Source organism: Lactuca virosa, chromosome 3, assembly GCF_052849685.1.
Source record: "Lactuca virosa cultivar CGN04683 chromosome 3, Lactuca_virosa_CGN04683_v6, whole genome shotgun sequence".
NCBI classification, from domain to species: domain Eukaryota; kingdom Viridiplantae; phylum Streptophyta; class Magnoliopsida; order Asterales; family Asteraceae; genus Lactuca; species Lactuca virosa.
Genome location: NC_136428.1, coordinates 325,395,417 through 325,411,608, shown reverse-complemented (window position 1 = coordinate 325,411,608; position 16,192 = coordinate 325,395,417). Strand labels below are relative to the sequence as shown.

General features: G+C 38.8%; 1 protein-coding gene across 1 annotated transcript; it reads left to right on the top strand.

Annotated features, from left to right (window-relative positions):
- Positions 1–15,139: 15,139 nt before the first annotated feature.
- LOC145164745 (uncharacterized) lies at positions 15,140–15,544 on the top strand. Its single transcript, XM_079083437.1, has one exon. It carries the CDS (start codon positions 15,140–15,142, stop codon positions 15,542–15,544), a length of 405 nt encoding a protein of 134 aa, XP_078939563.1.
- Positions 15,545–16,192: the final 648 nt, after the last annotated feature.

Sequence of the window (16,192 nt, the reverse complement as noted above, 5' to 3'; positions counted from 1 at the left end):
ATAATTTCAGAGCTAAATGGGGTATTTAACCCCATCAAGTTTTGAAGTGTAGCACTATATGGTGCATGAGTTCCAAATGTAGCTAAAAGTTCAAAAGTTTGTGTAGAAATATATATAATGTTTTAGTTAATGAAATTTTAGTTCTTCTGAGATAAATGTGTCAAGTTCCTAAAATAATTTTCTCCAGATTTATTGTTGGGTTTAAGGCCTTTGATCATGTAATGAAAAACTAGTGATCACAGAAAAGGAGCTGTTTACGCAACTGTTTTGTAAAAAATCGCCAAAAATCAAATTCTTAATGTTTTATAGTAAGGCCACATGGGTTCGAACGTTGACTCAGGGAGATAGTCATAAGAAAAAGATTATCGTGATTTGGTCAAGAAATGAGTGAGTTATGACATTTTAAAATCGAGTAAACAAATCTGACAGAATGTTGAAAAGTTAAAGTCACGAAAACATAGTTCAAACTCTTATTTTACCTAATGATATCAGTTTCTTTTGCTTATATTGAGATATAACAACATTATATTAAATATATTTATGTAGAAATATTTGTTTCTAACCATTTTATCTTACATGCAACCAAGCTAGATGAGACTAAACTTTTGAAAAATCGGTTTTCGATGCTAGATAAGGCTTGCATGTGCTCACCTTTGCTGTTGACTTTGGTTTAATCATGGATCATCACTATTTACAAAATATGAAACATGTTTTTGGTGGTGATCTACAAACATCAAGATCTAACAAAGATTCTTGGCAAGAACACGCCTTAGAAATTGAAAATAGAAGGAGAAAATGACTAAAACTTGTAGAAATTCGTTATGGGTATTCAAGAGATGTATGATAATCAATTACCCTTTTATATGAATCTTCAAAAACACCCAAAATATGGATGTAAGTTCATGGTTGAGGGGCTGAATTCTAGAGAAAAAAAGTGAGGTTTCTAGAGAGAAGGAAGAGGAAAAGTGGGATTTTGTCTCTTTGGATAGGTTATCTCTCGTCGTCTCTTTGGGGCTATACTCCATCAAAATCGGCCACCAAAGTACAGGGGTGTAGGTAAACATCTAAAAAATGGAGTGACTGAATCTCTCCGGATTTTGAGTATAAGATCGGTTTTTCTCTCTCACATTGACATGCAAAATCTGACCTTGGGTTTTGCATAAAGAAGCAATAATGAGAGAGAGAGAGAGAGAGAGATGAGGAGTGTAGAGCGGTTGGTATGGCCAATTTTTTGGGGAGAATAAAGGCTTTATGAGGCATCTTGATGGTTGTAACATTTCTAAATATTGCCTCTTTACAGTTTTTATAAAATGGTCTTTAGTTTTTATAAAAATTCTAGGTATTTTTGCAATCTTCTAAGAGTTTAATTCTTGGTTTTTATTTTGGTATTTTGTTTTTAGAAATAAGTTCTTAAACTTGTTTTTTCTTGAATTAAGTTATAAAAATGATAACTTGTCACAACTAGGAATTTTAATGATTTGTAAACATTAAACAAGGATAACATTGTAACTAAAACTAGATAGCATGTATGATGCTTATTCAATGACAACAAAATTCCATCAAACACTCTATACAAACACTCAAATAGTCAACCAAAGGTTGGAAACCCTAGAAATCCCGGTTAAGTCAAACATGGACTAGGATTTCCTTATTGGGCCTAATGGGCCAATAAACTTCCAATTTGACTATTTTGGGCTCAGAACTCTTAAATGGGCTCTCATTGGACCCACTTTCATGAGACTTAACCTTTTTGGGCTTTATAAGTCTAAAATGGACTAGTTTACCTTTAATGGGCCTTATTGGGCCATAACAATCCAATAAGCCCTAAAGAGCCACAAATCCATTCTTTCATGCAAGATTGGGCCGTAATCCACTCCAAAGGCCCAATGGGCCGAAAACTATCAATTTGGGCTTCACATTATGAAAATCAAACACTAAGGCCCAAATCTTTTCTCTTCCTTCTCTCTCTCGGCCCAAGTAGAAAAAAAAGGAAAACGATGTAATTAGGGAGGGTTTACCTTGGAGGTGCCACCTCCTTATTACCCCCTATATTTCCATGCAAAAATCCAACATATATCCATGATAGTCATTTCATCACCTCTCTCTTCCCTTCTCTTTTTCTTCTTCGGCCGAGAGCACAAGGAACACACACACTCACAACATCAAACTTCTTCCAAACTCTCTCAAGTACTCTCCTCCTTCCCACTCCAAAATCTCGAAATTTTGCTTGTACATCAAGAGGATTTCAAGAGAATATCATCACTTCTTGGTAAGTTATACATATCCAAGGATTATATAACTCTTTTCTCATGATTAGATCCCTTCTCTTAACCATTTGTGGTAATCATACTCCTAGAATCACCTCAAGTTCGAGATCCACATCAAGGTGTTGTTAGGACCAAAAGTCTTCCTCTTATCTTCTTTAAAAACCGAAACAACTAAGCAAGGTGAGTTCATACCCCTCTATTTTTGGTTTTCATATGATTTATGGGGGAGAATACAAGTAAAATGTGAAGATCTATGTGTATTTGTATGTTATGTGTGATTTCTTGTGTTTTTTTGGTAAATATGAGTTAAAAATGAAAGATATTTCAAGATCTATAGTTCAAGAAGGAACAATATGTGATCTAGGTCATATTTCACTTAACATGTCAAGATAAACTACTATACAAGCTTTAAAATAACACACTACAACATAAAACTCATTATTGGACTATTTTTGTCAAATAAACAAAAGTTTGGGAAAAAGTTGTCATTTACGGTTTTTACAAGGTTCAAAATGTCAAAGCAATTAAAATGGAATTTTCTATGAACATTATGTTTTTCAAAGGACTAAAAATGAAATTTGTAGCTTCTTGGGCTAAATTTTGGGCTTTTCGACCCATAGGCCCAAAGTTGCGAAAAATATGGTTTTAAGGGGCTGAAATGTTAAATTTCTCAAAACAGTGGGTAGAAAAGTAAATGAATCTATTTCTGGGGTTAAAATGATCTTATTTGCTAAAAAGGATTTAAAATGCAAAGATTTTGGATTTTGGGTAAAAAGTGTAAAAATTGCGAAAAAGGTGGACTAAAATGAATGTCTTTTAACTAAAGGGTTGAAACTTTCTAAAATTTACTTTTGGGCTTAAAACATTATTTAAATAGGTGTTTGAGTCAAAAATGTCAAGAAAAATAGTTCAAGGACCTAATATGTCATTTTTTTATAAAAAGGACTAAAATTGTCAACTTTACAAAATAAGGGGCTGAATAGGTCAAACAAATGTTTTTGGTCAATTATGTTAATAATAAAATAATTGGGTGAAAATATATAAAACTTTATAACTCATGGGTTTTAAATAGAAAAATAACTATTTTTATAAATCTATGAATCGTTATAAAACAAATTCGTGATTTTTACGACATATCGATTAAACAAGTCGCAACATTAATACTATACACAACAAGTAAACATTCTAATGGTTGGGCTTGAGAGATTCTAATCATGCTTATTCGGCCTTCGTGACTCATCAACATGACTTTTGGGCCCAACGTAAATAATACATGTTATTGGGCCTCCTGTGACCCAATTACATGCTTAAGGGACCCTCAATGGTTTTTACATGATATTGGGCCTCAGTGGCCCGTTAGCATTACTAGTAAGGTCCAAATAAATCATATGCGAAATAGGCCAACGCGCTTTTCGTATACTCGACAGCCTTAAATAACATACGAAATTAGTAGGGCCTAGTAGTCCTCTTCTCCTCGTCTGTTAGGCTTACCTTCTCTTCAAGTGAACTAGAATCAGATCATTAATCAAGGTTAATCAAATTCATGTGGATTGAGTGAGTAATAACGGGTGACACCAATAAGTGTCGGTCGTAGTCTGTAGTTGTAATCAAAGTCTCCTGGAGGGAGAGCGAGAGTTTGTGTATAGATCTATACGGGGGTGACTCCCCCACACCTAAGCTGTTCGCTACAGTTAGACTCGGCCAGTCTAGGGTGACAAAATCTTAAGATCAAAATTCGGTGTTCATTAGAATGCCAAGACAGAGGAACTAGTCATTATCATGCATGGTTATAACGACTCACGTAGAAATCCGATATCATTTAAGTAATCAAGGGAAATCATATTCATTCGATGTGGCGATACAATAATACAAAGCAATCATAACTTTTATCGGAAAACATCGGGTTTTCCGGGGAAACCAATCTTACTCATTCGTACTTTCAAAAACTCTAATGCAAAACTTCTCATTCGTACACGTTTTGAAATCATTCACGCATATACTTACAGGATCATCACACACATTTTCATGACAAGTTTTATTATAGAAAATATCGGATTTTCTGGGTTTTACGAACGATATAAACTATTTTACATCAAACACACTTATGAACTCACCAACATTATATATGTTGACCGTTTTCAAAATAACTTGTATTCTCAGGTAATCGTTAGAACGAGTAAGCATCCAGTGTGTGATAGTTTCTTTTGTAGTAGCTAATCACCAAACCTTTTATATTTTGGAATCATGTAATGTAAACCATGTACTTGATGTAAACAATGCCAGTTGTGCTATGTAATGTTGGGTGCTGAATGTGTTACGTTTCATGTATATTCATTGTGATGATATTTCAATTTAAAGCACGCGAGCCCTCGGACGTTTCCGCCGTCCGGTTCGGGGGTGTGACAGGTTGGTATCAGAGCTCTGTTTATAGTGAACTAGCATATCTAACCACACATTGATATGCAACTATAAACCCAAAGAGGGACTAAATAACTCTGAACAAAACAAATAAAATATACTAATAAACACTCTTATTTGTGCGACTTAGAAAAATGAACATAGTAACAAATCAAATAAGATGATTGGGAGAACCTGACATCCCGGTTGATCCAGGACTGTTCACAGTTGTATTAGGAATGAATGTAGCCTGATCAACTACATTTCTTCATGGTACAACTATCACATGCCCTGGAACGATCGCGATGATCAGAAAACCTAAGGCATACCCTCTTGTTAAACAGGAGGAGAACATCAACCCAATTTTATAACAACTAAGAATATCTTAGGATTAATAATGATTTATTGATATACCCTCTCGCAGATAGTATGGCCGGCTTCCATCATCCTGGGGATCTGTATTTCCCTAACCAGGGGAATAACGGATGGCTGGAAGAGGAACCTGAAGAAGACCCCGAAGAGGAGTCTGAAGAGGAACTTGAAGCGGAAGTCGAGGGCGGACCTGCTGATCCAGTGGTAGATTTGGAAGAAGAAGAAGCCGAAGAAGACCCCGAAGGGGAGTCCGAGGAAGAACCCGGTGATGACGACGATGGTGATTCGGACGCGGAGTCCGAAGTCATCAACCCACCTTACCCGATTAGGGTGTCTGCTCATCGGATGGGCCCAAATGGCCCCACGTCTCCATGGGGCGTGGATATTTGGAGATGGAGCAGGCAGCAGGGGCAGCGACCCCCATATGGGATGGCCAGGGAATTTTATGATCTGAGAGACGGAGGGCCAGCCGACCGGGCACTCCCTGTCATGGTGAGGCGGTTACGGAACACTGGCGACCTAGCCCAGGACACGGCCGAGCAATTGAATCAGATGCGAGCCGCAGTGGCCAGAGCGGAACGAGAAACTCAAGAAGTAATCTATAACTTTCATGTACGTCAAGCGATTTGGGAGGATTGACTACGAGCCAAAGAACGACAGGTGGCGCGTCTTCAGGGCGCATCCACATCATCAGCCCCACCACCCGACGCATCTCAGAGCACTTCGGATCAGTAGACCCCCCCTACTAGTGCTATGTTCTCTTAGGCTTACCATGTTATGTACTATCGACGCTATGTTTAAGTGATTACACTACTCATAGAGTCGTTATGCTGTTGAATTCTATGTATGCTCTCTCGAGCATATTTTCATGTATCAAAGTGCGGATAATATTAGTGGAAAATATTATGTGTTTATTTGTGATGTTGTTATCTGTTATGTGTTTTATGTTCTTATTGCTTAGTGTAAATTATCGAAACACTTAGATGCGCAAACCGATTCACAAAATTCCCAACTTAAAAACAATACATACTCAACATCTTCCTGTTCCGTAACAGCAAGATGCCTCAAAGGCCAAACCCCAGAAATAACCAACCACCGACACCACCGGAAGTCAACTCAGCTGCGTTTCAAGCAGGTGTATCTGCTGCAGTCACAACAGCCATGGCACAAATCCACCAAGGGAACAATGGCGAAGGAAACAGGCAGGGATCTGGAAGTTCAAACAACGGAATAAATCAAGGACCTACCAAGACCTGCTCTTACAAAGACTTTACCAACGCCAAGCCACGAACCTTTAATGGAACGGGAGGTGTCATAGCCCTGAAGAGGTGGATTGAGAAAATCGAATCTGTCTTTGAAATTTGCGGGTGTCCAGATGGGTGCAAGGTCAAGTTCGCAGCATGTACCTTTGTCGATCAAGCTCTTTCCTGGTGGAACGGTCACACCGAATCCATGACCCTTCCAGTAGCAAACGCGATGCCCTGGGAAGAACTAAAAGAAATGATGTTGGTAGAGTACTGCCCTAGGGGCGAGATACAAAAGATGGAACAAGAATTATGGAACTTGACAGTTCAGAACTCCAACATCGAAGCATACATATCCAGGTTTAGCGAGCTATCCTATCTGTGTCCGGGTATGATCACCTCAAAAGGGAAAAAGATTGAGAGGTTCATCTGGGGATTGACTGCACCTATCCAAGGGAATGTCATTGCGGCAAACCCTGAGACGTGTGATAGCGCCAAAAGATTGGCCAAGAAACTATATGATCATGGCAGCAAGAAGAGTGTTAAGATTGTGGAAGCGGATGTTAAGACGGAAGAAGAGAATAAGAAAGGGAAGAACAACAAGAGAAGAGGTAAACAGAACTCAGAATCATCTAAGAAGCAACAGACAGTAACTGTCCATGCAACAACCCAAGCTACCACAGCACCACATACTCCAGCCTCATCCACGTCGAATACTCCGAAACAGTACACAGGTAATTTTCCCAAGTGTAACAAATGTAACTACCATCACCACGGGGAATGCAGAGAGATGATGTGCACAAGATGCAACCGGAAGGGTCATACAACAAAGTATTGTAGGACTCAGTTTCCACAAAACCAGATGCCCAACAACAACAACAACAACAACAACAACAACACAAATTATGGAGCCAATTATACCTGTTATGGGTGTGGGAAGACCGGACATTTCAGGCGGAATTGTCCCAATGCAAGCACCCAGGCGACAGGAGCAGTAGGAAGAGTGCTGACTGTGGGACAAGGAGAAGCGGTTCAGGATCCCGTTGTCGTCACCGGTACGTTTCTCCTTAACCACTCATATGCATGTATTCTGTTTGATAGCGGGGCAGAGCGAAGCTTTGTGAGTCATAAATTCAAACACTTGCTAAAACAACAACCCCAAAAGCTTAATGAAACCTTTACGGTGGAAATGGCTAATGGGAAAACAGAATCAGGTGTGGAAATCTATGTAGGATGTACCCTAACTTTAAATCAACATGCCTTTCAAATAAACTTGATGCCTGTAACTATTAGGAGTTTTGATGTGATTGTCGGCATGGATTGGTTGAGCCCCCATCATGCCGAAATTATGTGTTGCGAGAAGGCCGTTCGCATTCGTCTCCCTAACCACGAAACCATAATTATATACAGAGATAAACCCAGTATGAACCTTCATCTTATCTCGTGCATTAAGGCACATAAGTATCTACAAAAGAAGGACTTGGCGTTTCTGGTACACATAATGGATAAGTCCAAGGAAGAGGTCAATATTCGAGACATCCCAGTGACTTGCGACTTCCCGAACGTCTTTCCTAAAGACCTTCCGGGGATACGCCCAGAAAGACAAGTCGAGTTCCGAATTGACCTGGTGCCGGGAGCTACGCCGATTGCCAAATCACCCTATAGGTTGGCTCCTGCGGAGATGCAAGAACTGTCAAGCCAACTTAGCGAACTCTTGAGCAAAGGATTCATCCGACGTAGCTTCTCACCATGGGGAGCTCCGGTCCTCTTTGTTAAGAAAAAGGACGAATCCTTTAGGATGTGTATTGATTATAGAGAACTGAACAAGCTCACTATCAAAAATCGCTACCCACTTTCGCGAATCGACGATCTATTCGACCAGCTCCACGGAGCAAGTTACTTCTCTAAGATAGATCTGCGATCCGGATATCACCAGCTCAAAGTCCGGGAAGAGGATATCCCCAAAACCATTTTTCGAACTCGCTATGGACATTACGAATTTGTCGTAATGCCCTTCGGTCTAACGAATGCCCCTGCCGCATTCATGGATCTAATGAATCGAATCTGCCGACCATTCTACGACAATTTTGTCATTGTTTTCATCGACGATATCCTAGTCTATTCTCGAAGCGAAGAGGAGCATGGCCGACATCTCCGGCAAATCTTGGAAACCCTACGAACTGAAAAGTTATACGCAAAACCTCTCTAAGTGTGAGTTCTGGCTCCGTAGCGTGAACTTTTTGGGTCATGATGTCAGTCAAGAAGGGATACATGTAGACCCTTCTAAGGTCATAGCCATAGAAGGATGGGCGGTCCCAGCGACACCCACAGAGATTCGTCAATTTTTAGGTCTCGCAGGCTATTACAGAAGATTCATTCAGAACTTCTCCAGAACAGCCAAGCCACTTACCCTGCTTACACAGAAGGGCGTACCATTTGAATGGACAGAAAAGCAGGAGGTTGCCTTCCGAACTCTGAAGCGAGCTCTCTGTAGTGCACAAGTACTATCATTACCAGAGGGAACAGAGGACTTCGTAGTTTACTGCGATGCTTCGAATTAGGGTTTAGGCTGTGTACTCATGCAGCGTGGTAAGGTGATAGCTTATGCATCCCGACAACTAAAGACACATGAGGTGAATTATACCACCCATGATCTCGAATTGGGAGCTGTGGTCTTCGCCTTGAAAATTTGGAGGCACTACCTTTATGGTACGAAGTGCACTATTTTCACTGCCCACAAGAGTCTCCAACACATTTTAAATCAAAAGGAGTTAAACATGAGGCAGCGAAGATGGGTTGAGCTGCTAAACGATTATTAGTGCAAAATCAAGTACCACCCAGGCAAGGCTAACATGGTAGCTGATGCCTTGAGTCGGAAAGAATACTCAAGTCGTCATGTGAAAACTCTTTCAATAACCATTCAATCCCATTTGTCCTCGCAAATCAAAGCAACCTAGTCCGATGCCATGAAGACAGAAACAGAACAAGCGAAGCGTTACGTGGAATGGAAAAGAACTTGGAAGTCAAGGAGGACGGAACATATTATTTCATGAACAGAATTTGGGTCCCTAAACTTGGGGGATTCAGAGAAGTAGTCATGAATGAGGCTCATAAGACACGATACTCCATCCACCCGGGATCAGATAAGATGTACCTGGATATTAAGCAATATTATTGGTGGCCTAACATGAAGGCAGAGATTGCCACTTACGTTAGCAAGTGTCTCACTTGTGCTAAAGTGAAGGTAGAGTATCAAAAGCCCTCGGGACTATTACAACAACCGGTAATACCCGAGTGGAAATGGGAAAGGATTACCATGGAATTTGTGACCAAATTACCCAAGACAAATGATGGAATGGATGCCATATGGGTAATAGTCGATAGGTTGACAAAATCCGCCCATTTCCTGCCAATAAAGGAGACATACAAGATGGAGCGATTAACTAGAATCTATATCAAGGATATTGTGAGACTCCATGGAGTGCCAATATCGATCATCTCAGATCGGGATAGTAGATTCACTTCACGCTTTTGGCAGTCACTTCAAAAAGCTATGGGAACACAACTCGACATGAGCACTGCTTACCACCCACAGACGGATGGTCAAAGTGAGCGAACCATTCAAACGCTTGAGTACATGCTTCGAGCATGTGTGATGGACTTTGGAAGGTCGTGGGATACCCACTTACCTTTAATGGAGTTTTCGTACAACAACAGTTATCACACAAGCATCAAAGTTGCTCCTTTCGAAGCATTATATGGTCGTAAATGTAGATCACCGTTGTGTTGGGCTGAGGTAGGCGACACTCAGCTAGCAAGAGGACAGACACCAAACAATGCATTAACAGGACCAGAAATCATACACGAAACAACAGAGAAGATAGTTCAAATCAGAGCTCGACTTCAAGCATCACGAGACCAACAGAAGAGCTACGCTGATAAACGTCGAAAGCTCTTTGAGTTTCAAGTCGGGCATCGGGTGTTACTAAAGGTCTCTTCCTGGAAAGGGGTGATCCGTTTCGGGAAACGAGGAAAAATAAACCCACGGTACATTGCACCATTCGAGATTCTTGCACGGATTGGTCCAGTGGCTTATAGACTGCAGCTACCTACCGAGCTCGGCAGCGTACACCCCGTGTTCCATGTTTCCAATTTGAAGAAGTGCTTATCCGACGAAACTCTCATCACCCCATTGGAAGAAATCGAAATCAACGAGAATCTCCTGTTCATCGAAGAACCAGTTGAAATCATGGATAGGGAAGTGAAGTGTACTAAGCAAAGTCGCATTCCGATTGTGAAAGTTCGGTGGAACGCAAAACGTGGACCGGAATTCATATGGGAACGCGAAGACCAGATGAAACAAAAGTACCCTCACCTATTCTCGCATTCTCAAATCTAGCTTCAAAAAGAATTTCGGGACGAAATTCCCTCTAACGGGGGGATGATGTCACAACTAGGAATTTTAATGATTTGTAAACATTAAACAAGCATAACATTGTAACTAAAACTAGAAAGCATGTATGATGCTTATTCAATGCCAACAAAATTTCATCAAACACTCTATACAAACACTCAAATAGTCAACCAAACGTTGGAAACCCTGGAAATCCCGGTTTAAGTCCAACATGGACTAGGATTTCCTTATTGGGCCTAATGGGCCAATAAACTTCGAATTTGACTATTTTGGGCTTAGAACTCTTAAATGGGCTCTCATTGGACCCACTTTCATGAGACTTAACCTTTTTGGGCTTTATAAGTCTAAAATGGACTAGTTTACGTTTAATGGGCCTTATTGGGCCATAACAATCCAATAAGCCCTAAAGAGCCACAAATCCATTCTTTCATGCAAGATTGGGCCGTAATTCACTCCAAAGGCCCAATGCGCCGAAAACTATCAATTTGGGCTTCACATTACGAAACTCAAATACTAAGGCCCAAATCTTTTCTCTTCCTTCTCTCTCTCTCGGCCCAAGTAGAAAACAAAAAAAAGGGAAAAAGATGTAATTAGGGAGGGTTGACCTTGGAGGTGTCACCTCCTTATTACATCCCATATTTCCATGCAAAAATCCAACATATATCCATGATAGTCATTTCATCACCTCTCTCTTCCCTTCTCTTTTTCTTCTTCGGCCGAGAGCACAAGGAACACACACACTCACAACATCAAACTTCTTCCAAACTCTCTCAAGTATTCTCCTCCTTCCCACTCCAAAATCTCGAAATTTTGCTTGTACATCAAGAGGATTTCAAGATAATATCATCACTTCCTGGTAAGTTATACATATCCAAGGATTATATAACTCTTTTCTCATGATTAGATCCCTTCTCTTAAACATTTGTGGTAATCATACTCCTAGAATCACCTCAAGTTCGAGATCCACATCAAGGTGTTGCTAGGACCAAAAGTCTTCTTCTTATCTTCTTCAAAAACCGAAACAACTAAGCAAGGTGAGTTCATACCCCTCTATTTTTGGTTTTCATATGATTTATGGGGGAGAATACAAGTAAAATGTGAAGATCTATGTGTATTTGTATGTTATGTGTGATTTCTTGTGTTTTTGTGGTAAATATGTGTTAAAAATGAAAGATATTTTGAGATCTATAGTTCAAGAAGGAAAAATATGTGATCTAGGTCATATTTCACTTAACATGTCAAGATAAACTACTACACAAGCTTTAAAATAAAACACTACAACATAAAACTCATTATTGGACTATTTTTGTCAAATAAACAAAAGTTTGGGAAAAAGTTGTCATTTACGGTTTTTACAAGGTTCAAAATGTCAAAACAGTTAAAATGGAAGTTTCTATGAACATTATGTTTTTCAAAGGACTAAAAATGAAATTTGTAGCTTATTGGGCTAAATTTTGGGCTTTTCGACCCATAGGCCCAAAGTTGCGAAAAATATGGTTTTAAGGGGCTGAAATGGTAAATTTCTCAAAACAGTGGGTAGAAAAGTAAATGCATCTATTTCTGGGGTTAAAATGATCTTATTTGCTAAAAAGGATTTAAAATTTAAAGATTTTGGATTTTGGGTAAAAAGTGTAAAAATTGCGAAAAAGGTGGACTAAAATGCAAGTCTTTTAACTAAAAGGTTGAAACTTTCTAAAATTTACTTTTGGGCTTAAAACATTATTTAAATAGGTGTTTGAGTCAAAAATGTCAAGAAAAATAGTTCAAGGACCTAATATGTCATTTTTTTTATAAAAAGGATTAAAATTGCCAAATTTACAAAATAAGGGGCTGAATAGGTTAAACAAATGTTTTTGGTCAATTATGTTAATAATAAAATAATTGGGTCAAAATATACAAAACTTTATAACTCATGGGTTTTAAATAGAAAAATAACTATTTTTATAAATCTATGAATCGTTATAAAACAAATTCGAGATTTTTACGACATATCGATTAAACAACTCACAACTTAAGACTATACACATCAAGTAAACATTCTAATGGTTGGGCTTGAGAGATTCTAATCATGCTTTTCGGGCCTTCGTGACTCATCAACATGACATTTGGGCCCAACGTAAATAATACATGTTATTGGGCCTCCTGTGACCCAATTACATGCTTAAGGGACCGTCAATGGTTTTTACATGCTATTGGGCCTCAGTGGACCATTAGCATGACTATTAAGGTCCAAATAAATCATATGCGAAATGGGCCAATGCGTTTTTCGTATACTCGACAGCCTTAAATAACATACGAAATTAGTAGGGCCTAGTAGTCCTCTTCTCCTCGTCTGTTAGGCTTACCTTCTCTTCAAGTGAACTAGAATCAGATCATTAATCAAGGTTAATCAAATTCATGTGGATTGAGTGAGTAATAACGGGTGACACCAATAAGTGTCGGTCGTAGTCTGTAGTTGTAATCAAAGTCTCCTGGAGGGAGAGCGAGAGTTTGTGTATAGATCTATACGGGGGTGACTCCCCCACACCTAAGCTGTTCGCTACAGTTTGACTCGGCCAGTCTAGGGTGACAAAATCTTAAGATCAAAATTCGGTGTTCATTAGAATGCCAAGACAGACGAACTAGTCATTATCATGCATGGTTATAACGACTCACGTAGAAATCCGATATCATTTAAGTAATCAAGGGAAATCATATTCATTCGATGTGACGATACAATAATACAAAGCAATCATAACTTTTATCGGAAAACATCGGATTTTCCGGGGAAACCAGTCTTACTCATTCGTACTTTCAAAAACTCTAATGCAAAACTTCTCATTCGTACACGTTTTGCAATCATTCACGCATATACTTACAGGATCATCACACACATTTTCATGACAAGTTTTATTATAGAAAATATCGGATTTTCTGGGTTTTACGAACGATATAAACTATTTTACATCAAACACACTTATGAACTCACCAACATTATATATATTGACCGTTTTCAAAATAACTTGTATTCTCAGGTAATCGTTAGAACGAGTAAGCATCCAGTGTGTGATAGTTTCTTTTGTAGTAGCTAATCACCAAACACTTTATATTTTGGAATCATGTAATGTAAACCATGTACTTGATGTAAACATTGCCAGTTGTACTATGTAATGTTGGGTGATGAATGTGTTACGTTTCATGTATATTCATTGTGATGATATTTCAATTTAAGTCACGCGAACCCTCAGACGTTTCCGCCGTCCGGTTCGGGGGTGTGACATAACTTATGATTTGACTTCTATAAAATCAAATTTTTATATTTCAAATAAATGAAATAAAGGTTCATAACATATGAATGTAGGATTAGACAATCCTTAGATTATATTTTTGTCTCATATGTTCCGATTAAGAAATTAGGGTATTCTACATACCCATGAGCTTTGATCTTTCTAACATGTGTTGAGATAAAAACTTTGAAGAACACTTGAACAAACGTTAGTACAAGATAATAAGTTGCGGAATAAGTTAATCTCATTGATCTTGTTAGCTCAACAATAATAAGTTAGAAATGTTAGATTGCGGAAATATAAAGGAAATATAAATGACAGCAAGTTATATCAAGTAGACACCAAGTTGATTCATAACAAGGATTGCATGCAAACACAAGTTAATAAATGAAGAGTACAAGAAGCAGAAAGAAGAAAAATATTGGCAGACTGGCCGAGGCTTCTACCAAAAGGAACAACCACCAGCTGAAAAAGAAAGTTGACTTAGAGACCATGCTAGCTCGTTTTATGGAGGCTTTAGAAAAGAGACATGATGAGACAGATGCAGCTATAAAAGGTCAAAGAATTATGATGAAGGATTAATAAGCCATTATGAAAGATCAACAAGCTATGATGATTGACCAGCAAGCATAATTAAGAAATCATCAAGCATCGATCCAAAATCTCGAAGCCCAACTTGGTCAACTAACAACTTTGGTGAATGAAAGATTATCTCCACAATTTCCCGACAAAAAGACTCAATCACATGTCATGGTGATTGAAACTGAAGAAGATGCTATTTCTGAGTTCTTAGAAGTTTTAGAATTTGAGCCGCAGTAGTCCGGACCAAGGACGAAAAAGTCAAAAATCGAAGAGAAAATTTCTGCTAAAACACCGTCTTCACGACGTGAGTCTTCAAAGCTCACGACGTGGGGTGGGTCCGAACAGAAAAATTCAATCAATGTGCAAGCTTATCGTCCTCCTTTACCGTTTCCATCCCGAGCTAATGTACATCCACTGGATTAGGAACACTTGAAGTTCATGAATAAAGTAAAGGGTATTCTGATCAATACTCCTTTCATAGAATCATTGGCTAAAGTTCCTAAATATGTCATGTTCTTACAAGATTTAATCAATACTCGTCAACAACTAGAAGAGAACTCCATGGTGATTCTTAGTGAGCAGAGTTCCAGAGTAATTATGGGAGAGTTACCAAAGAAAATGGGTGATCCTGGACGCCTCACTCTTCCATGTGAATTTGCAAATAATACAAAGACTTATGCCTTAGTTGATTTTGGAACTAGCATAAATCTAATGCCTTTCTCGTTTTATCAAAAGCTTAAGCTTCCAAAGTTAGAGGCTACAAGAATGACAATCCACATGGCAAACCGTTCGGTGACATATGCTAGAGGCATTGTAGAAGACATTTTGATAAAAATTGGGAAATTCGTTTTTCCAATTGACTTTGTCGTGATGGACATGAAAGAAGAAAACAATGTCCCGATTATTCTTGGTCGCCCTCTGTTAAATACCGCTCGAGCCTTGGTCGACATTCGCGAGTCCAAGCTTACTTTGAGAGTTGGAGATGGCGAAGCTACTTTTTGAATAGAAGATGGTTTCCAAGGGAATGATGTTCAAGGTGAAGTCTTCAACATTGATGAAGAATATGAGCTTGAAGAATTAGAGAAACTAATGCAAGAAGAAATTAAGACTATTCAACAATTTAAACACACCTAACTAAGAGCATCTGTTCCACTTGTTTTCGAAGTGGTTGCTTATAAAAATTCAACTTATTGGGTGAGTGAGGAAAGTCAAGACTTGTCAAGTGATGAAGACGAGGTTACTTCCGAGGGAAAGATGCTAACTTTGGATGAAACTATGGTTTCTGTAGAGCTAGAGAATGAGGAAAAAGTGGGAAATAAACTTCAGGAGAATAAAGGGGTTAAAAGGAAGCTCAAAGAAAGTAATGAGAAAGCTAAAACAAAAAACTCTAAGAAGGCATATAATCGACGAGTGCAAGCATACAAAAGAAGGTGGAAAGAGAAAAAGGTGATATTGGTGATCGACACTCCAAAAGATTCAACGTGAGGCAGCACGGAGTCCGAGTCATGACTCCATAAAAAGAAGCACTTCTCGGGAGGCAACCTGAGTTTGGTTTGGATTTCTTTTCGTTTTTTGCATTTAGTCTAGTTTTTTCATTTTTAGTTGGTTTTTAGGATAATTAGTCATCTAATCATCTTAATTATTTTAAAT

Bases quoted from the DNA above. Each gene is read 5' to 3' on its own strand.
- LOC145164745 (XM_079083437.1), top strand. From the start codon at position 15,140: ATGGGAGAGTTACCAAAGAAAATGGGTGATCCTGGACGCCTCACTCTT.